Genomic DNA, 27674 nt, shown 5'->3' with positions numbered 1-27674 from the left:
AACTTTTCGCTACCAATTTCAAGCATTTCAACTGGATCTGGATCATTCGATGGACAAAGAGAACATGTAAAACAAGTTTGAATTGAAATTTGAACAAAACTCAACTTTCAATTTTATTTTATCAAAAAATTCTCAAACCAATGAAAACATTTTCATCAATCTGGACCTGAACTTTTCTCTCCAAATTCCAATCATTTCAATTGGATCTGGATCATTCCATGGAACAAGTCTGAACTGAAATCCGTAGCAATCTCACGTTTCAATTTTATTTATTGAAAAATTCTCAAACCAGTGGGGAAAGAGGGGAAGAAACGCCGCCGTTGCGCTCGCAGCATGCAGGTTCTCCCCTCGCCCCTTCTTCCTCGGTTGGTGGTCGGCGGCGCAGCCCCCTCCGTGGGTGTGGAGGAGCACCGTCGAGGGAGCTCGGACTGGTGTGGAAGAGACGCCTGTGGAACCTGACGATGTCGAGGCGGGGCAGCGAGCTCCCGGCATGGACGTGGAGGGGCACCGGTTAGGGAGCCCGGACCGGCGATGGATGAGGGAGCTCAGATGGCGGTGGCAGGTTTGGTGGCCGATCCAGTCTGACGGGTGAGAGAGAGAGAAAGAGGAAAAGAAGACACGGGAGTTGCGGATGCATGCGCGGGCCTGGTTCCCAGCTACGACCGATTCCTGCGTTCCCCTCAGCCTGGCTGAGAGGCCAACTTTTGCATCGGCCGGGCCAGACTGAGTAGGCCGCACAGGACACCAAACAACGTGGATTTTGCATGGCGGGTGCTAGCCAGGTGCGACACAGGAAACCAAACACGCCCTAACTATATACTATAACAGATATGCCAGCCGGATACCTGGGTCAGGCACCAAACCAAACAGGGCTCGTAGAGACAGACGTGCCAAAGCAACATATATTCATCCAAGCACGTTCAAAATGCAAAACAAGCAACCGACACTTAAAAGAAACCAATTTGACAAAGCAGCGCAGCACAAGCACATCCATCAACTAGTAAACAGCTCATTAATTAATTCTCGAGAGTGAAAACAGAATAATATCCAGATTCATAGCTGACGAACAACTGCAGAATTATAAAAAAAAAAGTACTTCCGGTACAGGCAAATCATCAACACACAAGTCATCATCATACAGTCTATCTCTTGTGAGTACAAATGCCAGGGACTCTGCCAGGCATGTCGAGCACCTCATCGTGCGGCCTCAGATCGATCACCTCTTGACTTGAGCTCACAGCAAGATACATGCAGACGCAATCCATAGTGATAGTCGAGAGAGAAGAGAAAGTTTTTTACCTGCCAGGAACAACACGGGTCACGAGTTTCTTTCTACCTGCGCCTTGGGGTTGGGGAAGAGCTGCTGCTCCCGCTGTCGCTAGAGCCGCTCCTTCCTCTGGGAGGCCTGAGACATGCCATTCGTTTTAGTTTTACAAATATAAGCCACTAATTCAGTTACAAATACAAGCTAGTAATTCAGTTTTACATATATAAGCTAGTAATTCAGTTTCAAGATGTGATGCAACCGTCGCATACCTTCTAGGGCTGCGGCTCCTTGACACCCTTCTAGGTCCCTGTAAAAGAAAGTCTTATTAGTACTGCGTACAAGAACCAAAACATCAGAATCAAACATTCAAATACAGTTTTCTATGGGAGGCAACAGAAACCACTGACAGATGCTGCGCTCACCTTTCTTGGAGGACTGGGTGATGCAGAATAGGACGAATCTGACCTTCCACGCCTCAATGGTGGTCCCCGGCCCCTGCTACCATAAAGAGAATTAGTAAAATTCCAGGAAGACCATTTTGGAAGTTGAACAAGGAGATAAACTCTGTTGGAAGATTTACAAGGCCGAATGTCATTACCTACGAGGAGAAATTGATCTGGAGCGGGAGTGAAGAGGGCGGCGAGGAGGAGGGGAGCGGCTGTGACGACGCGGGGGTGGTGGTGGTGGCCTTCTCGGAGGACTCCTCAACCTCCTTGGTGGTGGTGATCTGCTTCCAAAAGCATGAACCAACACTATTAATGTAGTTGAAAAAAACTGATTTAGAAGAACTTTCTGACAACACAACACAGAACCCAATAGACCAACACAGAAAACCCAAGCTATCATGGCACATAGAGTTTTTTTTTAAATGGCATATAGAGACTGCTCATCAAAATGTACAGCAAAATCGTATAGTCAGTTACAATTGTAAAAACATGGAATGGATGAATAGATGGATAGAGGTACACAAAGGAAAGAATGAGAAGCAATACCTACCACAAGCTCAAAGTGACTTACCACATTTAACACATTAGTCCAGTGTAAACTATATCATACAGAGGACTGAGTATATAAGAAAGTCAGGCTAGTTGTACAGAAGTGATCAGCAGCACAAGCTCAAAGTGACTTACCGCCGTCTGGGAGGCCCAGGTGAGCGCCTAGGAGGCCCCGGGGAGCGTCTACGCGGTGATAAGCTGCCACGACCCCTCCTAAGGTGACGGAGGCGAGACCAGTTGTCAGCAATTTATCATTACAATACCCTAGATACAAGAATGGCAATTAGACAACTCACCGCATTGGTGACCTATGCCTTCTAGGTGAAGGAGAACGTCTTCTAATTGGAGATCCTGGTCTTCTGTCACCACGCCTAACAGGGGAAAGATCTGGTCGACGACGAATAGGAGAATCAGCACGACGCCTTGGAGATGGATTGGGTGGACGCCGGGGTGACTCAGCCCTTCTATTTGGAGGAGACCTCTTTCGTGGAGGAGAAGGTGGCTTCTTTCGTGGAGATGCTGCTGGCAAATGAAACAGGATTGGATCATCAATAAAAAGGCAAAAAATCCACCTACAAATTATCCTAGATGGGACCAATGCTTATTAAAGAACCAGATCACAGAGAAATGCCCATTACAGTAGGCCCTGAATAACCTATAAGCTATATACAGCTTCAGACACTTACATCCCCCAGGCCGCTGCTGAGCATCCTTTTCAGCACCAATAGCAACTTTATCATTCTGAGGAGCGTCTCTTTTTGGGGGAGGAGGGGGTGGCTTTAAAGGTGAAGAAGCCCTTTGGCGTGGTGGCAGTGTGAACTTCAACTTGACAACATTTCCATCAATTTGCCCCTGAGAAGATGTGAAGTTTTTTTTGTCATATTTGCATAAGAAAACAAATATCAAAAACATAGGGCAGAAGGCATATCAAAAACATAGGGCAGAAGGCATACACCATCCATGTAAAGAAGAGCCTTCTCAGCATCAGTCCTCTTCTTGAACTCGATGTATCCATACCCACGAGGGAGATTAACCTATATATATTAAAAAGCTCAGATTAGATGTCAAGAGACGGGAGAAGCTTCATCAGATAATGCCAATGCAACACTTCTTACAAATTTGTCCATTGATAGCTCCACATTCACCACTTCACCAAAATTTCCTGCAAATTAAGGATGGTTAGCTCATTATACTATGTGTGTTATCCTAAGGATGGTTAGCTCATTATACTGTGTAACATAGTAATTGGAAAACAGATCATTGTTCCGATGCTTTCTGCAACACCCTCAAAATTGCTTTCATGAACAGGACTTAGAACAAAGCAATAATAGTTCTGTTCCATAATCTCCATCTGAATACTGGCATAAGGACATGCACGATGCTTACAACTTCAACTTCAAACTTGAGACACCCTAGCCTACCTCTCCGATGAAATTGATTAATGATGATGTTACTTCTAGCAAGTACGGAAGTATCTCAAAATTTTACCAAATAAGTTAAACATCAAGCTAAGTTAAGATCAACCACTTTCATGCCCGATCCACAGAAGAAAGTAAGTTGTCGATAAAAGTTGCACAACTAAACCTTCAAGAAATTAAGATACAAGATCATGAAACATGAAGATAAACTCACCAAATATCTCCTTCAAATGAGCCTCATTCACATTTCTGGATAGATGATCAACATGTAGAACAACCGACTGAGGAGGAGGAGATGCTTTCCTGAAACAAGTAGCACCAATTTGGTAAGTATATTACATGCATAACAAGAGAGCACAATACAATGCTTTCCTGAAACAAGTAGCACCAATTTGGTAAGTACATTACATGCATAACAAGAGAGCACAATACATTCTCACTATATCCAAGTACCAGCGACAGAAACAACACGGTCAGTAATGCCACCAAGGCACCAACAGTAGCTATATCATGCTAACATAAAGAAACTGGAAAAGCTCAAAAATAATGGGCACCGTATAGGCATCGTAATCCCGACAAATGCATCAAATAAATACCAATTTTTATGTTGAGTAGCTATTCTGTGGGAGACAAAATGATAACAAGTTCAAGTGGCATGCTTATATGAACAAGCATCAATGCAGTGCGAGCGGAAAAAATATAAAATATACAGATCCTCTGCAAGCTTTCACCTAGGAGGTGAAGCTTTCTTCGGTGGAGGAGATGATGAGCGGCCTTTCCTTGATGGTGACCCTTTTTTGAGAGGGGGTGAAGGTGATCGACCTTTCTTTGCTCCAGGTGAACTGTGTAGATAGCAGGGCCATAAATAAATGTTTCAAGATTAAAGATAATTAACATAAGAAAACACACCAAAATACAAGCCACCAAAGAACCATGTTTAGTCAATGCAGCAAAAAAGGCGACTTTGAGTATGAGCATATTCAGTGCAATTTGCAATACAATTACAGCAGCAACAATGACACGTTAAAGCAATGGTTTAGAAGGCAAAAAGAAGAAGGAATTGGTGTCAGTAAGATCTGGTTCATCTAGGACTGTGAAGAAGAGGTATTGAACTGGTCCTATGACTGTAATACAGATATGTTTCAAATGGATAGACGGGTGCAGGGCAAGAATCAAACTGGAACTCAGAGATTCAGTGGAGGCTAAATGCATAAAAATACAAAGCCAAACTCGAAAAATTAATGAATGTATAGCCTATGGTTAAACTTAAATAGGATGCTTGGTAGCACTAGCAGGTGCAGACCACCACAGACCTTTGCCAAGGGAGTAGCAGATGTAAGATTTAAATGCTGACACCAAGCAGCTAACAAACAACAAAATCACATCTGAATTCTGAGGCTCTGTCTCTGGCAATTAACTCCAGTTTCCATCCTATCTCAAGCATCATTCAAAACCATTTTTGAACGAACACAATTGTTATAAATACCTCTTACAATGGATAGCACAAAACTGTATCAATATTGTTCGATCCCAGGAGAACTGGCTACGCTTGACAACATAAAAAATAATAATGAAACATGCAGGACAGACACAGAGACACATAAATTTGCAATCAGAATCAACTATCCTATACCACTGGATAGTCCAGCCCCTGCCCGCTTCTTAAAAATCGGTTATATCGGGTGCTAAGTTGTCTAGAAACTGTGGATTAAGATGAACAAGACAAAAAAACTATCTACCCCAGCATTAGCACCAGGTCCAGGAAACAAGACCCCAGCAGGCGCACAAATGGGTGTTTGCATTGTATCTCCAACGCGCCCAAGCGCTAACCTTCCAACCATACAGCATTGTACAGATGCGAGTGTGGCCAAACGTAAGCGCACAAGAGCAGGCCCGCAAGCCACTACTCCGAGCCTTGTTCAGGCAAGCCGTTCAAAACATGCACACAGTGTTGGATAAGCAAGGGAACAGGCCTAACGAGTCCACCGCGGGAACCATCGCCGGCCTGGAGCCCAGGGCCCCAGCGCCACCACACGAGGCGAGTGCGCGGCGGCAAGCAATTCAGAATCTAGGAACAAACCCGTCGAAACCTCGAGCGCCCAAAACCCCAGGCAGGGCTGAAGCCGCGCGAGCACAGATCCGGGCCGCGCGACGGCGGGGCGGGAGGGGAGGAGGGGAAGGGAAGGGGGCGTTTGCTCACCTGCGCTTGGCGGCGGGAGGGGAACGGCCCCGGGAGCGGGCGGGCGAGGATGAGGAGGAGGAGAGGGAGCGGGAGCGCGAGCGCGAGCGGGAGGAGCCCGAGGACGCGGAGCGGGAGGAGGAGCCCGACGAGGACCGCGAGCCGGAGCGGCCGCGGCGGGGCTTCGCCATCGGCGGCGGCGGCGGCGAGAGTTCGGGGATGGAGAGGGGCTAGCTAGGGTTTTGCTCGGGGGGTGGGGATATGGATGGGGTAAAGGGTAGAGGGAGGACGGGGCGTGGTAATTGGATTTGGAGTGGGGTTTCTCTCCGGGCCCACCCGCAGAGACATACAGGAGGGAGTCTTTTTCTTGCAGAATTTTAGTAGGAGCATATATACAAGCGTTTCCGCATGGTTTGACTTTATGAAAAAATTGAAAACGCCAGTTCAAGTTTGTTTTAATTTTAGAAAAAGGTTGACCACACCAGCCTCCGTTTGATTTTGTAGAATCTTTCGAGGAAAAAGACCGCGGCGACTTCGTCATTGTAAGAGGGCATGGCATATTTACCAGCACAGTTATTTAGGGGAAACTCCCGCAAAAAAAGAAGTTATTTAGGGGAAACATATCAGCATTGCGTAGCAAAGCCAACACATTTGCACTTTTTTTTTGCTACTCAATTCCAGAGCTGGAGTCAACAAATTCTGCTCATTCTTCAAATATTTACAACGCTACCCAAAAAAAAAAAAGTGCCACCATTATGTACGCACGTCCGTCCGTCCCAGAAGGAACAAGCAAATGCGTCGGTTGCGCTCTCCCTTCCTTCTCTACATATCGTGTGGCTGACGGCCTTTGCGGCATCTAGCATCTCTCGAAGATCTTGTAAAGCTTGTCTAGAGAAGCAATCTGCATAGGTTCAAAAAATACAGCTCAATATCAGAGTGTGTTGATGCCGCATCATCCATAAAAAAAGGTACTGTGGTATTTCACACGCTTCTATTGGTGACACTTGAAGCCATGCCATTTCTTTTTACGAAACAAAGTTGGACTGCCTACGTTGGTATGCCTACTCAGATCAATGTCGCGTGTAATGTGGCTTGGTGATTGTTTGGGAAAAAAATTACTTTGAATAGTACTATTTAGTACCATAATTTTACGACTTTATGATGGGTAACTTTTCAGCAACACACTGTCAATGCATGTCTGAGAAAAGGGAATGGGCATTGTGGCGCCAACGTTGAGCAGTGGCATAAAGGACAACTGGAGTGGGGTTGGGAGGGAACCTGGACGAATGTTCCGTCTGTTGCCATCGACTTAGGGGGCTTGAGGAAAAGTCGCATGGACGGGAACAAGACGTGCTGGATGGTCCACTCGCGTTGAGCCCATGCCGCCTCTGCTTCCGCAACCAGCTCTTGATCCATGTCATCTTCATCTGTAATGGAAATATATATTTAGCCCCAATGGCAATTAACTCTGAATGAATATCTAGCTGGAGCATCATATATAATGGATGTATTTTTTAGTATGTCTGTCTATTTCAGTGTCATGTCATCTTGGCGGTTAATGGGAAGCAAAGTGGGAGAAACTGCGGATTCTGTTACCTACTAGGGCGTAACACTAAGCATATATGTTCTTCATGCATTTTAATGGGTATACAACTATAGAATACAGATACCCAACAAGCTCACCTGTACTTGTTAAATCGTTATCAGCCTGTCCAGCACTTTCCATGGAATCTTTATTTTTCTTGTATAACCGAATGCCTTTGCCAGATGGATTTGGAAGGATGGGAGGATGAAGCGCATAGAAGTTTCCAATAGCAGCTGCTGCCGTTCTGAAGCACTCTTTCTCAACGTCCCAGGCAATCTATTATAAGATGGTAATCACTAAAAATCAGGACTGCGAGTTTGCATAACTAAAGTAAAATCTAAAACAAAATATATCATAAAGCAACAACTCCCGGGAATGAAATTCCAAAATAACTTCAAATATAAGATAAGAAACAGAAGTTACTTCCGGATACCTAGCTATCATATCTAAATGAAACACCAAAATTAAAATTTGAACACGATATAAGTCTGAAAACCTACTTGCCGTTGCCTCAGAAGGGAATGAATAATCAAATATCATGACCAAATTTAAGAGGAAACCTACATCATTTCCTAGAGTCAACATGAACTCTGGAAGGCGATCCATATCAGGGGTGTACTGATCAAGTACAACAGGAAGTCTGGTCAGGTTGCCACCTTGATCAATGTGAATAGAGAAGTACTCATTAATCATCTCAGCATTTTCTCTTAGTATCTCAGTGTTCACCTGCAAACAAGTACTATTTTCATCAATGGAACGATGCTACAGGAATCAAATGATTGAGCCGTAACACAAGAATCAAGAAGTAGAAAAACATGCAGGTGGAAAATAAAATATTACTTCTGTTGTATTACCGACAAGATCAACAAAGACTCATAAGAAAACAACTTACTTCTGCAATTTCTAGTTTCTCCTTCTCATTTACATCACTCATTGATTCGTCATCTTTCAGTGCCATTGTCAGCAACTCACGAAGAGGAGCAGGTTCACTGAGCTGTATAGCATTGAAGTTTCCAAAGCGGCACAGAGCTTGTTGGTACATGAGTTCTTTGCTGCATCACAAGTTAAATCATGGATAGCAGTTTGATGATGGTGTGAGCGAGCAATATTGTTTGTCGTATGGATGCATTTGCAAATATGTACAGGGAACTGGGGTATTGGTTACCTTCAAAGAACTATGTCAGATATTAGAAATTTCTAGCTTCGATAAGAGATTTTTTTTTCATCGATAAGAGATATAAGGCATAGAAGAGTAACAATAGTCATCATTGCATAGAGTTTTTTTTGGGGGGGGGGGGGGGGGGGGGGGGGTCAATGCATAGAGTTTACCTAACATTTACCACATTGACAAGGTATAAGAGGGTATTGTGCTGTATCAAAGCGAAAACTTCATCGGCAACTCCAACATATGTGCAATTCTTAACAATATCGAAAAGGCCTAGCAGAAATACACAAATCATCAGTCTACAAAAATGGAGACAGGTTCACACATCACAGGTTAAGATGAGCTCACCGGGATGTAAGTTAGAATCTATTTCTGTAAGAAGCTCATGGCGACTGGACAAATCACCAGCATCTTTTGGATTTCTTCTTGATCTTACAATATTTCTTGGGGAACCATATGCAAATAGAAGAAAAAAAATCAGCCATGATAAAAAAAAAGAACACTGGATCACTGTACCCCCTTCTTCAAATAGAATTTATGAATTGGCAACCAAAGTAGAAAAAGGTCCAGCACTCGCGACTTAACCAGAGTTATAGAATTGTAGCATGTAAACAGCATGGATCATTAAATCCTCACATGAGGAAAGGCAAACTACTTAGTGCACACTTTGATGGGCATGCAGAAAATATTCAGGGAGCACAAACAGATGACCAAACCAGACAGCACAAAAAATACAGGAAGTGGTGAACGCTATCAAGTTGCTAATGAAGATCATACCTCACGGTAACAAGGTCAGATTTCTTTTCAAGATTTGAAGATTGACCTTGCCAATAGGTGTGCAACCTTCCAGATGGATCGCGTGGATCTGTTCTGACCATTTGGCTCACAGGAATCTTTTGAGATTTATCTCCTACAGTATAATATAATTAGTCAAGATCATTCGCTGGATGGGGAGGTGGTGGTTTCACATGGCATTACTAGATAGCTCAATAATATGCAGTTAACTGATGTGCTGTAGCAGCATAGTGTACATACTACATAGAAAACATTTTAGCTTCAAATATGCATATGATATATGCTACATACCAGTAGGCGTGCTGATCTCCGTACCCATGTCCTTTCGTGTGTTAGATTGAGTAAGTGCTGAAGAGTTTAGTGCCTGCAATGCACATGGAACAAGCATCACTGATGTGTGCAAAAGTTTATATCAAAATGCAAAACACACATGCACATAGTTTTCATAACTGAGATAGCTAAAGTTTATCGGCAAATTAAATTTGTTTAAATTTGCATGCCGTAAGTTGTTGAACCGTTTATTCCAGAGAATACATTGCATGGAGGTAAGTAGCTTTTGCAAACAGGCATGTGTATAAATCTGCAAATTAAGTTTGTTTAAATATGTGTTTGGCCAAATGTAGAAACCCAGGTGGACTTTTGTAATATACTGCACTTCTAAACATTCAAAGAACCAAAGATTATAACAATCTACTCTGAAGGAGCAAATGAACACTATTGACCATAGACGTGTCATTGTATGAGTACAAGGTGAGGCTTGACTCAAAATCTAATTCTTGACTATTTCAACAAGGATCATCTAGTGATAAGTCAATTTTCCAAGAGAGCAAGTTTTTGAGGAAATGACAATAAACAAATTTCAGCAACTCTTTCAGCAACTGTTTATGTATATTTGAAATTGATGCACTACGCAACTGGTAGTAGCTTTTGAACAGATATATTGTCTCTAAAGATAGAGAGAAACAACCATATGAACACTTAATAATTGATCTCCAGCAATTGCTGCACCATATCAACTGTGATGAGGCACAACAATAAAACACCAAGTATCTGTGGGTTTATGTAAGCGTATACAATTGAATAACCTGAGTTTGGAATATCCTTGTGTTATTACAGTTCATCAGTTTTTCCTCAATGGCATCTTTAATTTTTTCAATAATACGCTCTTGATTTAAGAGGCTAACCTGCAAGATAGAACGAATCACTGGAATTGTTTGTTCTCTAATTGAAAATTGCATAAATGTTTGAACATCAGCACAAATTTTGCCACAAAATACCTCCTTTTTGGTTGGATGTATATTGACATCCACGTGTTCTGGTGGAAGATTGATGGACATGTATATGAAAGGTTTGGATGCTTGAGGCAGTATTGCAGAGTACACGAATTCAGTAGCTCTTTTCAAAGAAGTGCAGTCTACAAGTCTATCTGAAGAGGAGATATGAACAGTTATGGGATAAAGCAAACAAGGCACAGCCATGATAATAGAGAAACTATACATTACTATACACTGACAGAAAATACATGACAGTTCAATCACAGTGGATGCATCATTTCAAGCTTTGTTGGTCTTACAAAATTATTCTTTAAAAGATATCCCCTCGTTCATCGAAAATATATAGAAAAAGATGCAGCCAGATTACTCTGATCAGAGTTACATAGCATCTTAACATGTGTATCTACATGGGCATCGCAATACATTTTTAGTGCATATGAAATCAACTGAATTACTTATGGAGGAAAAGGCTCTAAAAATTTACTAGTGCCTTGTAATTTGTATACCATTTATGAAAAGAATCATAGTAGTCTTTTTTGCCACATAATTTGCATTTGAGATGAAACCATCCATCTTGAATATTTCATCTACAGCATTCTCATCTGAAACCTGTATTTCCATCAGATCACGAACAACCGAAGCCCCGTAGACATTCCTAATAGCATCTAGCCTTGAAGATGTGCTCCCACTGTGAACATCTGCTCTATTGGCTCCATGCTGTGACAGAGGAGGAGGCAATGTTACCTTCTTAAAACTCAGGAGTTCACAAAAGACAGCTATATTACCTTTCTGCAAGAGAAGTTCACATTGATGTGATGGACCGCAAACCGACTGATGAAGTCCACTATTTTTGGATAGTCATCATTGGAGTTCTCCAGTGTTTTCCTACGAGCTACCATATTGTAGAATAAATTTTCAACCTGCATATTAAGGGTTTTTTTTCTTGTAAAAACCGCAATACATATCCAATAGAGCAATAGTACTATGCAAAGTTGCAAACTCAGTAACTCACCATGACTTGAGTTCCTTTAACCGCAGCACAGGGCTTCGGGTCATTCTCCATAACTCCATCCCTATAAGAAACTCTGACAGGACAATATGATAATAATCATTAACAGACGACTCTAGAGTCAAGCAGAAAGATTTAATGTTGCTTGTGGACTGACCTGTAGCCATGCAGTTGGCCTTCTGTTATTGTTGTCACCGTAACATGGCCAACATAAGTCATACTGGCCAATGCCTCCCCTCTGAACCCCATGGATTTTATTGTCTGTAGATCCTCATATGCAGACAACTTTGAGGTAGTATGTCTCTCACACAATATTGGCAAGTCCTCACACTGTGAAAGGAAACCAAGTTAGCTGACAAAGTGGTGGTCAACAATGCTAGCGCAAATGCTTGACATATGAGATGCTTAAGAAATATTCTGAGCATGCCCAATTCTTCAAATACCCAACAAACAATACTGTAATCATATAGTAGTACCCTGAAGGCGCCTAGGCCAGCCCCCACAGTTCGGAGTATCATAGACAACTACATGCTGCCTAAAGGCAATTAGCACTAACAATCTCAAATGGACTATTAATATAGGTGTGCCCTCATTTGCCCATGGCATGGCAGCCCCTATGCAGTTTTTTACGCCTGAATCGGAACAAACAGACAGATCCAGTGTAGAAAATCACCAACACTAAAATTCCCAATCATTCGCCCACATGGCCCTGTACGCACTTAGGATTAACAGCTCGCAATCAACAGAAATTACGATTGACAGCTCGTATTTGAAGGATTTTTGTACTAGCAGGCGCCCGCGGCAGCACCAAGGGTTGAGGGGATGGGGGATTGGTTCCGGGGTTTAGGGTTTAGGAAGCGAGCGTACCCGGATGCCGTGGCCGTCGTCGGAGACCTGGATGAGCTTGAGGCCGCCGTCCTTGACGGTGACGGAGACGGTGGAGGCGCCGGCGTCGATGCTGTTCTCGACGAGCTCCTTCACCGCCGACGACGGGCGCTGGATCACCTCCCCCGCCGCGATGCGGTTCACCACCGACTCCTCCAGCCGGCGGATGCGGGGCGGCCCCCCGCTCCCGCCGCGCGGCGCCGTGTCGTCGACCTCCATGCCCGCCGCGCCGCGTGTGGAGACCGGGCCGAGGAGGTGGGGAATGGGGAGGGGAGGGAGACGGCGGAGGTTCCGCCGATTTTGGTATTCGCGCGCACGACACTGATTATTGCTGGGTCTATTTTCAACTTTTGTATTTATCTATACCGCAAGTTTTTCATCCAAGAGCGAAAAGTCCATTCTGCACCCGAGCTCATATGCTCCCGCATGAACAGTAAAATCGAAAAAATTCACAAAAATTTAAAAAAAATTAAATTTTTTTAAGAGAAACATTAACAAAAGTTCTAAGTGCCTGCAAAAATTCATCATGAAATCACATTCCTGTAAGGCGTGGCAAAAAAACAAATTCAGTGCTTCAAAATGCGTTTGAAAGTAGCTTTTTCAGAGTACTATTTTTGTTTTCATGACGATTTTTTGCAGGCACTTATAACTTTTGTCAATGTTTCTCTCAAAAAAAATTGAAATTTTTTGAATTTTTTTCGATTTTACTGTTCACCCGAGCTCATTTGAGCTCGGGTGCAGATTAGCCGCGTCCAAAACAAATTAGCACTATTCATCTTCTTCCTACCTTCCTTCTTCCTCCTCACGCATGCCCCCAGCCTATCCCGCCCCAACCGGCGGACTCCACCACCCGCGGCCGGCGCGCGCTACCGCGCACCGCCTCGCCGCCTCGTCCTCCCCTCAAGCTCTCCCCACCGTCGTTGCTGGCCACCACCTCAGTCACCCCTCTAAGCAGCGCATCGGTTAACAATTCCGGCGATCCCCCTGCCCCCGCGCACCCCTAAGATAGACAGTGAGGTTGCTACTTTCAGGCGAACCTCCACCTCGAAATCCCTAACAGATATAGTGGGGCTTCTACTTCTCCGGACAGGTTGCTTCTTCTCTGACGAGGTCCGGCCTCCCCATAACGCGCTCGGGGAGAAGGAAAAAGTGACCGGTGCCAACAAAAATTTCAGGCAGCTGAGGTTTAACGAAATCGATAGTTTTATGGTTTAGTTTCTTTCTTGTAACCATCGTTTGCAATTTATAAAGGATCCATGAAAACGTTCCCTCAAATAAAAATTATCATTGGAAACATTTTTCGATATGAATAAATGGTATACTTTTGATTATACCTTAATTTATGAGAAAGGTTATGTTCTGACCAACCGGGTAGAAACTCAACCAGCCGTTGATGGTGTCCTGGACTGGGGGTCCCTTATCACATCATCTCTCGCCTGGTAAGCCGGGCCGAGCCCCCCCCCCCCGTTGGTTCACCAATGGGACATGTTTGAGTGGCCCATAGCGTACAAAAGGAAGGCTTCCGAAGACTTGTCGTACACTCCAAGATGTTGGATCGTATACAACTCGTCCTTCCTGTTCGTAGCCGGCTGGGATGAAACTATAGCCCCCCTGCCGAATACCCATATAAGCCGAGGAGCAGGGCACGCAGAGGATACACATTGATCTCGAGGTAGATCATTTGTACTTTGCAATGTTTCGGATATCGCTAATTTGTAGTTGCTCGGTCCGGTGAGGAGTAGGGATTAATCGGTGAATCGGCATGTGTTAACTAAATTTATCGACAACCCCTTTATCGGTAGGTTAATTAGGGTCATATCTATATATCCTAGCTACATATGGCAATGATGCAGCAACAACAACAATAAAGGAGAGGCAATAAACATCGGTAGCATATAGCATAGCACAAACACATATCAACATATAACACAAAACTGCTATCTGTTGATCTACAAGTGTTGGCCTCAGGGAGGGGGGGCGCGAGCTCGAGTGCGAGGAAGAGGCTCGGTGTCTGGATCCTTGAGGAGTGCAGGCGCCTTTGGCGGATGGTGCCGACAGCTGCTCGGAGAGGGGAGCAGCGGCGACTGCTCCTAGGCTCCACAAATGAGGGTTACAATGGGAGGGGAGGGGAGGGGAGGGGAAGGGAGAGTGAGAAGGAAGGGAACAAGTAAACCTAAAACAATAAAGAAGGGAATGGGCCAAAATTTTAGACAAATATCTCTCCCTCTATTCGGTTTATCAGCCCGACAACCAATTAATCTGCTGGACCAGTTAACGCAATGGATAAGGTGTCATCGCATCCGTGACCTACGAATTCAGGATTAACTGTCCAATTACCTTAAATATCGGGCGATTTTTCTAATAGTGGTAGTTTGTATTTCACTTGAAAGCTATAAAACACAAGCATGACATAGGGTTTCATCTCTAAGGAGAGCTCGAACCTGGGTAAAAAACCGTGGCCATGTTACCCTCGTATCAAGACCCATAGTTCGGGACCCACTACCTGAGATCTGCTAGATCTGAATCCATAAATGGTGACCCGTACAGGTCCCGCTAAGAAGTCGCGATGATTCAATGGGGATCACGATCAGCAAGCGGGTTAACGCCGGCATGACCTTCATACCTGGCCAAACCTTCGTCTTCGGCAACATCACCCTCCTCGCCGACTCGGCTGGCAATCCTGGTCAAGTCAAAATCGCTGCCCCAGGCCAAATCACTAGATTTGTCAAATCTGAAGTATATTGCAAACTCACGTGGATGGTTGGTCCCCGTAAATTGGGTATGAAACAGAGTAGAGTATGTGAGAGAATCAAATGTTCAAGATACAGAAAAAATGATGGCTATTGGAGGGGCAAGAAGCTTTCTAGGTATGCCCGGTTCAATTGTTTGCAAGCATTGTCAAACGGAAGAACCGCCCAAAAGATATGCGCGAGATGTACCAAGGTCACATAAAAAAGGACACCATCATACTCGAAACAGTGGCATCAAATGACTTGTGGATTTGACCTGCTTTCTTTTACAAGATACCCCATATAAAGAAGGTATATAATAGTCATTTTCAAGATACCCCATATAATAAAGAAGGTATTAATTAAGATTGCATCCAAAATCAAATTTTAAAAATAATTACTCTCTCTGTTCTTGAAAGAGTGTACTTCCAACTTTATTGGAAAGTCAAACTTTTATGCTTGACTATATTTATACAATAGTACACCAACATTTATGTCATCAAACTAGTAGCATTAGATTCATAATAAAATATATTTTCATCATACTCCTATTTGGTCTCACAAATATTGATATATTTTTGCACAAACTCGGTCAAACTTTAAGATAGTTTGACCCTCCAACAAAGTTGAAATTATACTCTTTTAAAGACGGAGGGAGTAACATGCAAGATGATAGCATATTTGAAATCTACACATTTTTTTGAGAATTTTTTGACTGATGGGTGGCATAATGGGTAATTCGTAGCAAATTAAGGGCAATTTTCATGACGTACCACCAGAAGCAATAGTCCCTTTATTATATGTCATCGAAATTGTCCTCAAAGTTACAAAATATTACCCACCGATGTAACCTATAAGTGATAAAAAAACGTTCACACAGGGGAACATTCTATACCATGTTGTGAGCGCTGGGAGAAGACACAATGCGCCTGTTTGGGCCGGCCCATGTCCAGACGGCTTGTTTTTTGAATTTTGCTTGTTATTTTTCGTTTTTCTTTTCTGTCCTCATTTTTTCTATTTTAAATAATTTGGGACTTACAAACAGTACGTTTTTTTAAATGACAAATTTTTAAAAATGTTTAATAATTCATAAATATTTGTGGTTTCGGAAAATGTTCATGATTTTTAGAAATGTTCGCGTATTCAAAAAATCTTCGGAAAATAAAAAAAAGTCATGTTTTTTTTTCAAAAAGTTTGTGTATTAAGAAATCTTGATAAAATTGAAGAAAATTTTGGCAATCCAAAAAATGTTCAGGAATTCAAAAATATCCTGAAAATTCAAAAACTGTTCGTGACATATAAAATAGTTTATTGATTCATAAAATAATGCTAATTCAATAAATGATCATGCGTTTTAGAAAATGTGCGTGAATTTCAAAATTTGTTTCACCACTTTCCAAAAAAATGTTCATCAATTATAGAAATATTCGCTTATTCAAGAAAAATGTTTTGAAAAATGTTTAGTTTTTTGAAAAAAATGTTTGAAGATTGTATAAAATGTTCATCAATTAAAATATATTTATGATTTTAAAAAAGATCGAAAATCTGTGAAAATGTTCACTAATTTGAAAACTGTTCACGATTTCAAAAAATATTCATGATTTTCAAAAATTGTTCAAGGTTTCACCAAACTGGGAGTTATAGTGTATCTCGGTGATGTAGCAAATCGTAGTCATGGCCATTGGAAATTATTTTTTTCTTCCGTTTTGCTAGTAGATATAGATATAGACTAGCAAACATGCCCGTGCGTTGTAACGGGAGTAAAAATCACACTGGTAGCACAATAAGCACGACTCAAGACCCCTTTGCAGGTGCATGTTATCTATTTGAACACAGCGTCTCATCCATGTTGTCGTTTATCCTTCTTTCAACCTTTACCAACCATGTCACGGTGTCCAACTGATCGCACTGCGTCCTAACTTGGTCAATTCCAAGGTGATGATTTCGGCCACCGCACTCACACTTGCCACTAAACTACGCCAACACAAGTGAATGTCTAATAGCTTTAAAGCTAATATCGTTGAGCTGGGGCGTGACGACTTTGCTTCCCAAGCTACGGCCCACACCTAGTTCATACACCATCCCTCTTACGCCCTCTCTATTTAAAATTGTAGATTTTCTTTTCCAAATGCATTAACATTATTTTTCACACACAAACACTTTTTATATCACATAGTTTTTTAAAGAGCATGAATATGTTTTAAATTGCGAATATATTTGTCAGCACGTGAACACTTTTTATAGTTACATGTTTTCATTTTGAGAAAAGGGTGAGTGTTTTCTAAATTATAAAAACATTATTTTAATACATGAACACTTTTCTTAGCACTACACAAATATTTTAAGATGCATGAATGATTTGAAAAAATTACATGATATTTTTCAAAATGCAGAAGACATTTTAAATGACAAAAATAATAATTAAACGTGAACACTCATATGTCCGTGCGAGTCCACAGAGCATTTTTTAAAAATTCCTCATATTTCTCTGATCCAAGAGAAACAACAAGGCAAGGACAAGCCCATCAGCACATGAGGCCCAGTACGGGCGGCGTGGAGGACGCGACACGAAGCAGAAAGCAGAAAATACAGATTTTTTTATGAAACGTTTTTATTCTTCACTTATTTAATGGACTGCGGGTTAATTAGTTAAAACCACAGGAGGCTTTCTGCAAAAATGCCTAGGACGTACGACCAGAAACAATCCGTGCTTTCTGCTTCAACCGGCAAATGAACATGAAGTGTCCGCCGTCTGATTAGCCTCCGAATCGATCTTGATTGAGCGCTCACGCTAGCCACAAGTCCCATGGAGTCAGTGTTTTCCTGCGACAAGCGTATTGCTTCCAAAGGTTTCTGCAACAAAGGTCTGATTTTAGAAAAAAAAAATCGACGATGAAGAAATTTTCTTCTGCAACAAGGTTATTGTTTCAAAAACATAGCCCCGGTTGTAGAGCCGGAGGAGCGGCCGACGTTACAGTGTACGAGGCCAAGCATCACAACACGATGCATGTTTCAGAAACATAGTTTCGGTTGTAGAAATCGTCGCAGGTGTGAGAGGCCAAGCATCACAACACGATGCATGTTTCAGAAACATAGTTTCGGTTGTAGAAATCGTCGCAGGTGTGCCCTGTGTGAGAGCTTGTCGCCGTTGTGCCGGAGTGGAGACAACTGCTCAAGGTGTTGGATTGAAGGAGGCACGGCAACTCCAGCGCTCAGGTCATGGCGGGGCAGCAGTGCTGTCTAGACCTTTGCAACAAGGTCCTTGTTGCATAGCCTCGAGCGCAATAAGCTAGCTGTTGCAAAGGTCCTCGGTTGGCTGGGCGGTTGATCGGACGCTGTTTCGGACGGATCCGCCGGCTGGATCTAATCAGTTTATCATCTGCCGGACGCGGAGCACTGCCATCAGATTCCATTGAATTTGTGCTAGAGATGAAGATATGCCGTCTAGAAAACCCTTCAATGTGCCGCAAATTTACCTTGGCCTGCCACCGAGTGCTCCGAACAAACAAGAGCCCGCACGCTCTGCTTCTCCCTTCCATCTCTCGACCAGTGGCTACCTAGGGTTTCACGCCGTCGCCGCCTCCTCCCGCCTCCCGCCGCCGCCGCCGCCGCCGCCTCCCATCCACACTGCTGCCCCTCCCCGAACCCCGACCACGTCCTCTGCCACCTACCGTCTCGACAAGTGCCTAGGGTTTCACGCCGCCGCCCCCGCCCCCGCCCCCGCCGCCGCCTCCCCGAACCCCGACCACGTCCTCTGCCACCTACCGTCTCGACAAGTTCCTAGGGTTTCACGCCGCCGCCGTGGCCGTCGCCTCCCACCTCCCGCCACCGCTGCCTCCCACCTCCCCGGGCCCCGTCCTCTGCCGGCTACAGTCGCCTCCCGCCACGTCCCCTACACCAGCAGAACGACGCTGCCGCCCAGCTCGCCTCGCCGTCATATCGTTCGATTGAGATGCTGCCCGTCCAGTATGGCCAACTGGCCGATGATGGAGATGAGGCAAACAAGGCGTGGACAGGGGAGAAGAGGCGCCGCAAGCACCTGCCCCCATCATCTTCCGATGCTCCTGCCACTGCCCACGACCATGGAGACATGGAGGAGGTCACCATCCAAGGGTGCCAAGATCCGATTTCTCATGCGACAGACATGGAGCTGCTGCTCAGAACAGATTCGGCACACGAAGAAAGCTACGGGCAGAACTCCCTTATCAGCGAGGAAGACCATGGAGATATGGAGGACACCATCAAAGGGTGCCAAGATCCGACTTCTCATGCAACAGACATGGAGGGCACCATCCAAGCAGGCCAAGATTATGATCTGCTGCTGAAAACAGAGCCGGCAAAAGAAGAAAGCGAGCAGTGTTTCGGGCCGTACTTCCTTCTCAGCAAGGAAGACCAGGCCAAGGATCGTCAATTTTTGCTTGCCAATATTCAGAAGGAGGACGATTATCCTACTGACCTGCCACTTTATTTGACACGGGAGGAACACCGCAAGATAGAAGCGCGCCTTGCACGCTATCGCGTCGCTTATTACAAGGTATCTACATGCTGTATCAATCAGTCACCATGCATGTCTTAAAGTTTATACCTGTGTGCCATAGTAGCTGATTCAGTCTTCTGGTTTGTTATGCGTGGTGATTTTATCCCGTGTTTTTACCATCTATGTGTAGGTTGTGAATCCGGAGTGCGCACGTCAGCTCAAGGAACCAGAAGAATACACCGATGATGAACTTCTTAACGAGTCGTACTTTGCGGGGTTAGAGGATGATGAAAGTTTTGAGTGGTACATCCATCGTGAAGACACGTACAACATTGAATTGAATGACTACCAACGGATTGTCCCTCGTAATTTTGTAAGTGTACTGTCTATATCTACATTTAGTCATCCAATTGACTAGTTTGGTTATCATAACCATGGGTGTTCAGAAACCATTTCAAAACACACTGTGAAAACCGGCAATCAATGAGGTAGTTCATTTTGCTTCATTGACTCCAACCACAGCTGCAACGTTAGTATAGAAAATTGAGCCATGGGTTTATGGTATGAGTTAAAACTGTTTTTGAACAGCTTATTCTTAATAGAGGATGGTGATGATGATTGAGCCCTTACTTTGTGGCTACTGATGGATGCTAGTACTTGGGGTGTTGGATTTGAAAAGTTGGCCAGTTTTTTGTGTTTATTCAAACTTTGGGCAAGCCTTCCTGCTAATTTTAATGAGTGATCCCTTAAAATCGGTTGGTTCTTAATTCTTATTCATTTCATATGTAACGTTAACTCGGGGTGAAATGCTAGGAAGGGTATCCCACTTGATTCATGAACCTCCTTGATTGCCTTAGTTTTAAAGCTGAGGTTCAGCATTAGAAGATAAAACTAGCATGATTTCTATGACTGTAGGGAGCAGTCCAAGGCTCACCTTGTATGTTTTCACAAACATTGCTATTTTAAAACTTCTTATCTCTTTCATTTCGACGGTAACACTGGCTGCTGAAATTTGTTGATGTTTGAATTGCTTCTGAATTATATCATGTCGGTGTCTCAGTGGATTGAGTTGTTAAAGGTCATTTAATTATACGGTACTATTTCTAGCAAGCTAGACTATACTAGAAGGAAAAAAATGTGGATCTTTAGTCAGTTACTTCTATAGACAAAAGCATGTCATCTCACCACACTGTAGCCATTAAGTATCTGCACTTTTGTGCCTTTTCGGGCGTGTCATCTGATTCTTGTCCCTTTCTTTTTTGTAGCTGCCTGGTAGGAGTGGAAACCTGTACGGCTATCATGATGAGTACCGCTCACGTTATCATACATATAAAATTGATGATGTTTATGTCAAGTACTATGCAGAAATTTCAAAGAAAATCAAGGTATGTATTATGTGATCAAGCTGTTGGAATTAAAAATATTATGAGTGGCTGGATTGTTTTTAAAGTGATAACTTCTATCTTGCAACAGTGGATTGCAGATTTTTTGCATCTGGATCGCAAGACTAAGGATGTAAGTATGCCTCACAGAAAATTGCGAAATTAGTCATATACATACACATGATGATTAACTTCTTTTCACTTCAGTGGATAGAATGGGATACTAGAGCATGGAGGCAAGCATTGAGGATTGCAACTGGCTTTCCCCATATGACTGAAAAATTAGCTGGTTATGCTTATGACGTAGGATATCTTGTCTTCTGCTAATTGAGGTGGTGTTAATTGCTGGTTGTACTCACAATCTGGTCCATTTGATTCAGGAGTACATTACGGAGCTGGAAATGGATGCGTCCCTCAAGGACATAGATCTCCTCTATTTTGAGATCTGGAGGCTTGTCGCTAAAGAAAATGTTAGCATCCTAATACATCAAAATTTTTGTGCAATAGAGCACGGCTGACATGCTTTGTGATTATGCGTGTTTCTTATGGTTTCACAAATATTTCAGAGAACTTACAAAGAGGCTGTGAAGGAAGTTTATGAGTCTGGCGAGTTCCCTATACACAAAGCAGTACTACATGCTGAACTCAATGGGGGCCATATCTTTGTAACGATGCAAGAAATGGTAAGCTGATGTCTTAATTTGGGGCTGTTGTGCAAATTTGTATAGCCACTAACTGTGATTTATGTCGTGAAAATGGAATGTGCAACATATTGCCAAATGTCTAATTTCATCTGTTTACCTTTGTAGATCTACGCTGTTGTCCTGGAGGGTGGCATTGAACTGACTGTAAGTAGGATACTCTACATGTATGTTTGACATGGTGATACATACCTAGGTTGTTGACTTTGATACGACCTTTGTGTAGGACGAAGAGAAGAAAGCTAGGGGTGTGTTTAGGAAGTTATCTTTCAGCATGGTATTGTCTCGATGAATCCTCTATGATTTTACGTTTTATTTTGAGAAAAATCCTCTATGAATTTATATGCCGTCATGATTGTTGTTCTTATATTACCGGATCTCTTGTTTCAGCATAAACCACTGAACATGGCTCAGTATGCTCAGAAGAAGGTGGAGATAGCAAAACAGTTGAAGCTGGACAATGAGGTATGCTAATAACTGTATTTATTGTCAAAGTAAGGTTCTGTCCCGAGACAAAAAAAAAAAAACCCAGTAACTTATGTGCGTGCCATTTTGCAGGATGGATTTGTTCCTTTTAGACCCTTTGAGTTCTGAAAGGGAAAGAGATTTGTCCCATTTGGCTTGAAATGAGGCATTATTATCTCATATTACAGCAAGACGGAAGTAATACGAAGATTGTATCACATACATAACCAGCCCAGTCTGACATTGTGGATGATTCTTGGCTCATGTTTTAAATTAGCGGACATCCCCCGTTGTAATGTTATTCACTAGAGTGATGCTTGGTTTGTTTTTCGCATTTGTTTCTCATTTGCCGTAAAACATAGTAAGATAGTGGTCGCATGATGAGCAGGTCTTTTTTGGACCTGTATGAGTAACAATATACTAGTATTATGCAATGGATGTATGCTGGAGTTGGAAGACCATAATTTTGATTGTGGCAAAAAATATGCTTAGCAGTGCAAACATGATTGTTGATGCTCGACTTGACAGATGAACCAAACAGCAAGCCAGCCAGGCAAGTACCGAAATTCCATGCTTGATCTAAACGGTTTATTAGTTTAGAGAGGGAGTATTTTCCATGCTTGAGAAATGAGAATGTGAGCTTTGAACACTCCATGGCCGAGTAGCAAATAGTAGTACCTCTGAACACAGCAACAATGCTTAAGTAGTAGTATATGTGTGTAGACTTAGACAGCAGAACAAGCGTTGAACTAGTCTCTCCGTCCCAAAATATGTGTTGTGGCTTTAGTTCAAATTTAAACTTCCAAAAGCGCTTCATCATCAGAGCTCAGCGACAGTAACCAGGTAGGTAGCTCTTATGCTGAATATCTCCCTCCCTACTTATTGTGCCCATTGCGTTGGAACCTCAAGAAGAAAGGTTCCTAAATATAAGTCTTTGTAGAGATTTCACTATGGACCACATACGGAGCAAAAATGAGTGAATACATGCTCTAAAATGCATCTATATACATATCCGTATGTGATTCATAGTGGAATCTCTACAAAGACTTGGATTTAGGAACAGAGGAGGGAGTATCATCGAAAGAGTGAGCAGGTGGTTTGGGACAGACAGTTGCAGGTTGATTCAAACTGAGACAAGAAACAAACACAAATCCTGGTAAGATAAGATAAATGAAAACTTCAAGAGAGCGCATCTTAGTCAGCTGCAACAATACATTCATTCATTGTTACTTAGAAGACGCCCCAGTATGAAGCCATGCCATGCCGGGAGCACCATGAATCAATGAAAAACGAATCCATCAAGCGACTAGTACCACCAGTAGCCAGGCCCAGGAGATGGAGATGTCCCAGTACAAGACATTGTTGTTTGTCGCGTCAAGCTGGGCAGCAGAATCCTCCTCTAGTTTCTTTGTTTGGTTGTTTGTTTGTCTGTTTACCAGCCAAGCAAGACAAAGTAGCAGTAGCTAGCTAGCTAGCTAGCTAGCTAGCTAGATAGATAGATAGGATTACAATGACCAGTGCGATCTAGTATATCTAATTAGTTAAGCCACTCTTAATTTCATCTCCATTCCATGCAGCAACATGACGGACAGTGCTTCTTGGTCAGCAACCACACATCCTGTGTATATTGATAAAAAACAGAGTGAGTACATATTTATCAACACAAAAACCACACATCCTGTGTACAGATAGGTCAGAAATTTGTAGTATGTTGTATGATATTCATGGCCTTTTACTTACAGCTAGGTCGATCAGGTCATGTGAAGTGCCACGTACAAGATGTGCCAGATACGAGGCGACCACTTTTCGACCTGTTGAATAAGTCCATCTGTATTCCCTCCAAGCTTTTGCTGCAACAAAATAACATTCAGCTCTCAAGCTCCTACTCCAACTTAGGAGGACTTTGTTCACCATTTGGACTGTATTTCAGTTTAAATGAAAAATAGGGAGGGAGGCATAGACACATGAATACAGTTTAAATCACGCACCTTAATATGCTCTGGCAGATCTTTGAAGTGCTTGTAGCTGTTCCTCAACAGCCTCACGTAGTCACTTGCGAATGCCTTGTCATACATCGCGTGTTTCTCTCCATGACGAATTAAATCTGACAGCAACGATGGAGTAGTTACTCCATCTGCTTCCACGGGCCACCTTAATCCTGATGTATTGACCCTACGAGACACTTGCCGGGAGTACGAGTACGTTTCCATGAGGAATGCACCTTTCTTCATGTTGTCCCACTCATCCGGGTGGTCCTCCAAGAGGGCTTGAGTATTTTTTGTCAGAACCCCAATACATGAGATGAAGTCTTCACTTGCCGAGCTTGGAGCGACATCATGCTGTTCAAACCACTCTTTAACAATCTCCCTTACATTTTTCCAAGCCTGCTCCTCAGCTATAATGCTGCAATTTTGAACTACGATAAACCAAAAAAATCAAGAAGCAAAAATTACGAATTTCGCTACTACATGTATCATAGTAGAATACGAAAAGAGACTAAAAGGGCACTTGAACAAACCCTGCACCCACATGATTTTTCTTTTCTTCTTTTGCATCGTAACAAAACCTCACAATCATCAAGCTAGTTTGGGTGCTATGCGCATTACTCGTTTTTTGTGCAAATATATACAGTACATTTTTATGTCGTGTGCAAACTGGGAGTTACTATTTTTTATCTGTTTATCCTTCTCCTTTTCTGCACAGGACAACATTTATCTTTACAAACCCAATGCACATACAGTACTTGCACATGACAAATGCACATCTGCACTTATTTGGATATACTCCAATAATCTTTAACCCCCTCTTTTCCACCACAAGAAATGTGCAGGAACTGTAAAAAAGAAATATGGATTCTGGCAATGCTACGAAATGTAATGTACTTGTACACAGTTTGATGCTAAAACATGTAAAATGCCCAAAGCTGTGTTGCAAGCCAGGTTAGCATCAAAAAGACCATATGTGTCCTAACAAAAAGACCAAAAGGCGCATGTTTTGAATAGCTAGCGCAATATTCATCGGTTAGGTTGAATCAATTTAATTATTTTGCATAGCACAAAATATTCATTGTTTCAAACAGAAATTCGTGACTTCTTATAACGAGGTGCACATGATTAAATTTTCATCCTATATCTGCTCAAAACCTGAAAACCAACTTTTTATGTTAATTTTAATATGTAGCGAAATCAGTGCCAAATGTCCACGCGTATAGAGTTTTCCTGTTTTAAGAAGACACTTACCCTTAAGTATCAACACCTGTAGCTTAGGTATACCACCAGGAAGCAGCTTGATGTACAAGTCTTCCATTGAAAGATCCTGGGGACACTTTTGCCAAGCAATTATACTTTGCACAAGACCCGCAAGTTGGCTACATATGGCAACAACAAGAAATTTAACAACTGTGTAAAAAATGGAAGGCATATGTTGCAGAGTGTGAGGCAAAACTTACTTCACCATTTTTCTTAGGATGGGGCGCATATCGCCTTCATCGAACAGTTCTGCGGTTTCCATGGTACCCAGCCATTTGTCGAACGACCCATTCACTTCAGAAACGACCACACACTCTGAATGGAAGAAATTCTCCACTTGCATAGCAGCGGGATGTCGCAAAGCACTGACAAAATGGTAGTTGAGAGCCCAATCCTTAGAACTTGCGAGCCCCTTCTTGATGAATCTTGTCAATTTAAAGGTACCAACTTGGCACGTGCACTTCTGGAACATCATTGTTGTGTGATCAAAATCAAGGACCACGTCATCATCACAGGGTTCTAATTTAACGTTGCCTTTGATTGGCCCCGGTTCACGGTAGCAATCCTTAATCGCTCGAACTATTGGAAACAAAGTAAATAGTTAATTAGTCACTCAGTTTGGAAGACTACTGCAACAAACAAACAGCACTCAGATCTTGGGGCATCAGTACTTCATTTTATATGTAATACATACATACATACATACAGTAAACGTACATATATAATCACGTCAGTTTGCTGACCCAGTAGCAGAAAATTGAAGCAATTTCAACATGATTATGGTAAAAGCTACTGTATTTGACTAATTTTTGTATGGATGGTAGACATGCCTTGGTTTAGATGTAAGAGCAGAGTCCCCTGTTTGTACTAGTACCAACAGAAAACCATAGGTATGTATGAAGTGCTGTGGCTGCTGCCAAACTAGCAGAGGGACATGAAATTGGTTATATTTCCAGCATCAGCAGTAGGCTAAGGATCTAACATTAGCAGGGGTGGTAAGCAGAGCGCGAAGGCAGCAATGGCGATGCCTGCCGGTCGATGTCCCTCTAACACCCCCCCCCCCCCCCCCCCCCCCTAAATCCTGCCGTTGGGCATGGGCCTTTGCCTAGATCAAGGCCCTTTCCTGCTCTGTAGACGGCCGACTTGACAAGACGCTCGGTCCAAACGTCACTTAACTCACGCGCGCGGCGGCGAGCGGTTGCTAATGTCCGGGGCCGTAAAGACGACAGCTTTAAAGCAAGAAAAATCTCCGCCGGTTCCCCACCTCATGAGACCGGCGGCGAGCGATTGCTAATGTTCGGGGTCGTAGTAAAGACCACAACTTTAGGTAATCCGGCCACCAATGGCCGGCGCCGCGGCGTCGGAAAAGAGACAATGTCGTGAAGGGCACCAGTCGGCCAGCGGCCGGCCAGTTCCCCACCACATGTCGACCGTGCGCTCCCTTGTGGCGTCGACCTCACCCCTTGTCCCCTCCCCTGCAGCTTCTTGCCATCGCTCGGCTATGGCACTGGCCGGTGACGGACGGCACGGCGCCGTGAGCAAAAAGGAGGCGAGTGATTTACCTGTAACTGGATCCGGCGGCAGAGGTTGCAGAGGGTCGGGGGCTCCCGCCATCGGTGGAGCTGGGGTTGCCGCTGCCGCCGGAGAGAAAGAGGAGTCCGGCGATACCAAGGGAAAAGTGATTCTCGAACCAGCTCGCCTCCCCTTAACTTTCTCTACCACGAAGACACACAGGCCCGTTTCGGGCAAGATAATAATTGGTCTATTGACCGGTCAGCACCTCGTGTTCAATTTTCAAACTGGTTCTCCAAGTGTTAAATCAAATGCTGCAGCATGTTTTCTATTTTTCTTTTTAAATTTTAATTCTCCCATTTTCTATCTGAGCATCTATCTGGATGCCTCAAACGCCTGGGCGGACAGCCTGGTCACACAAAAAGCAACGTGCCTCAAACACCCAGGCGGACCGGCACCCCTCGTATTCAGCCCAAATGTAGGGCAGATATGGGGCGCCCTGACGCGTCGTCACGTCGGACCCGGCCCACGCTGGTCCACCCGACCCCACATATATTCCTCCCCATCCGCTCCTCGGACTAAACCATA

General features: G+C 43.3%; 4 protein-coding genes across 5 annotated transcripts; 1 reads left to right on the top strand and 3 right to left on the bottom strand.

The window, feature by feature from the left end:
• Window positions 1-993: 993 nt before the first annotated feature.
• LOC109751783 (uncharacterized) lies at window positions 994-6146 on the bottom strand. 2 transcript variants are annotated; one of them, XM_020310671.4, is made up of 12 exons: window positions 5881-6146; window positions 4412-4522; window positions 3895-3983; window positions 3378-3424; window positions 3216-3296; window positions 2949-3114; window positions 2559-2784; window positions 2398-2475; window positions 1866-1994; window positions 1690-1762; window positions 1537-1574; window positions 994-1405 (listed from the first exon to the last, which is right to left on the bottom strand). In XM_020310671.4, the coding sequence occupies exons 1-12, from the start codon at window positions 6048-6050 to the stop codon at window positions 1333-1335; spliced, it is 1281 nt and encodes a 426-aa protein (XP_020166260.1). In that variant the 5' UTR covers window positions 6051-6146; the 3' UTR covers window positions 994-1332. The 2 variants fall into 2 exon arrangements, with proteins under 2 accessions (XP_020166260.1, XP_020166261.1); XM_020310672.4 differs by having other exon boundaries at window positions 2559-2781.
• A 318-nt stretch (window positions 6147-6464) lies between these two features.
• On the bottom strand, window positions 6465-12904 carry LOC109751779 (DNA mismatch repair protein MLH1). Its single transcript, XM_045233922.2, has 16 exons — window positions 12555-12904; window positions 11845-12017; window positions 11691-11763; window positions 11464-11598; window positions 11185-11395; window positions 10682-10830; window positions 10490-10588; window positions 9696-9768; window positions 9387-9519; window positions 8958-9052; window positions 8774-8882; window positions 8337-8496; window positions 8009-8170; window positions 7543-7720; window positions 7138-7286; window positions 6465-6760 (listed from the first exon to the last, which is right to left on the bottom strand). The coding sequence occupies exons 1-16, from the start codon at window positions 12789-12791 to the stop codon at window positions 6716-6718; spliced, it is 2181 nt and encodes a 726-aa protein (XP_045089857.1). The 5' UTR covers window positions 12792-12904; the 3' UTR covers window positions 6465-6715.
• Window positions 12905-18701: 5797 nt separating this feature from the next.
• LOC109751780 (uncharacterized) lies at window positions 18702-22827 on the top strand. Its single transcript, XM_020310669.4, has 11 exons — window positions 18702-19835; window positions 19969-20151; window positions 21044-21163; window positions 21252-21293; window positions 21368-21463; window positions 21541-21630; window positions 21727-21843; window positions 21970-22008; window positions 22088-22138; window positions 22252-22326; window positions 22420-22827. Exons 1-11 carry the CDS (start codon window positions 19254-19256, stop codon window positions 22453-22455), a joined length of 1431 nt encoding a protein of 476 aa, XP_020166258.1. The 5' UTR covers window positions 18702-19253; the 3' UTR covers window positions 22456-22827.
• Window positions 22828-23488: 661 nt separating this feature from the next.
• Window positions 23489-27247, bottom strand: LOC109751781 (uncharacterized). The gene is made up of 6 exons (XM_040385962.3): window positions 27137-27247; window positions 25775-26153; window positions 25566-25693; window positions 24315-24742; window positions 24067-24176; window positions 23489-23944 (listed from the first exon to the last, which is right to left on the bottom strand). The coding sequence occupies exons 1-5, from the start codon at window positions 27186-27188 to the stop codon at window positions 24078-24080; spliced, it is 1086 nt and encodes a 361-aa protein (XP_040241896.1). The 5' UTR covers window positions 27189-27247; the 3' UTR covers window positions 23489-23944; window positions 24067-24077.
• Window positions 27248-27674: the final 427 nt, after the last annotated feature.

Source organism: Aegilops tauschii, chromosome 3 (genome assembly GCF_002575655.3).
Source record: "Aegilops tauschii subsp. strangulata cultivar AL8/78 chromosome 3, Aet v6.0, whole genome shotgun sequence".
Classification (NCBI taxonomy): domain Eukaryota; kingdom Viridiplantae; phylum Streptophyta; class Magnoliopsida; order Poales; family Poaceae; genus Aegilops; species Aegilops tauschii.
The sequence above is the reverse complement of the archived record's forward strand: the minus strand, read 5'-3'. Positions and strand labels throughout refer to the sequence as shown.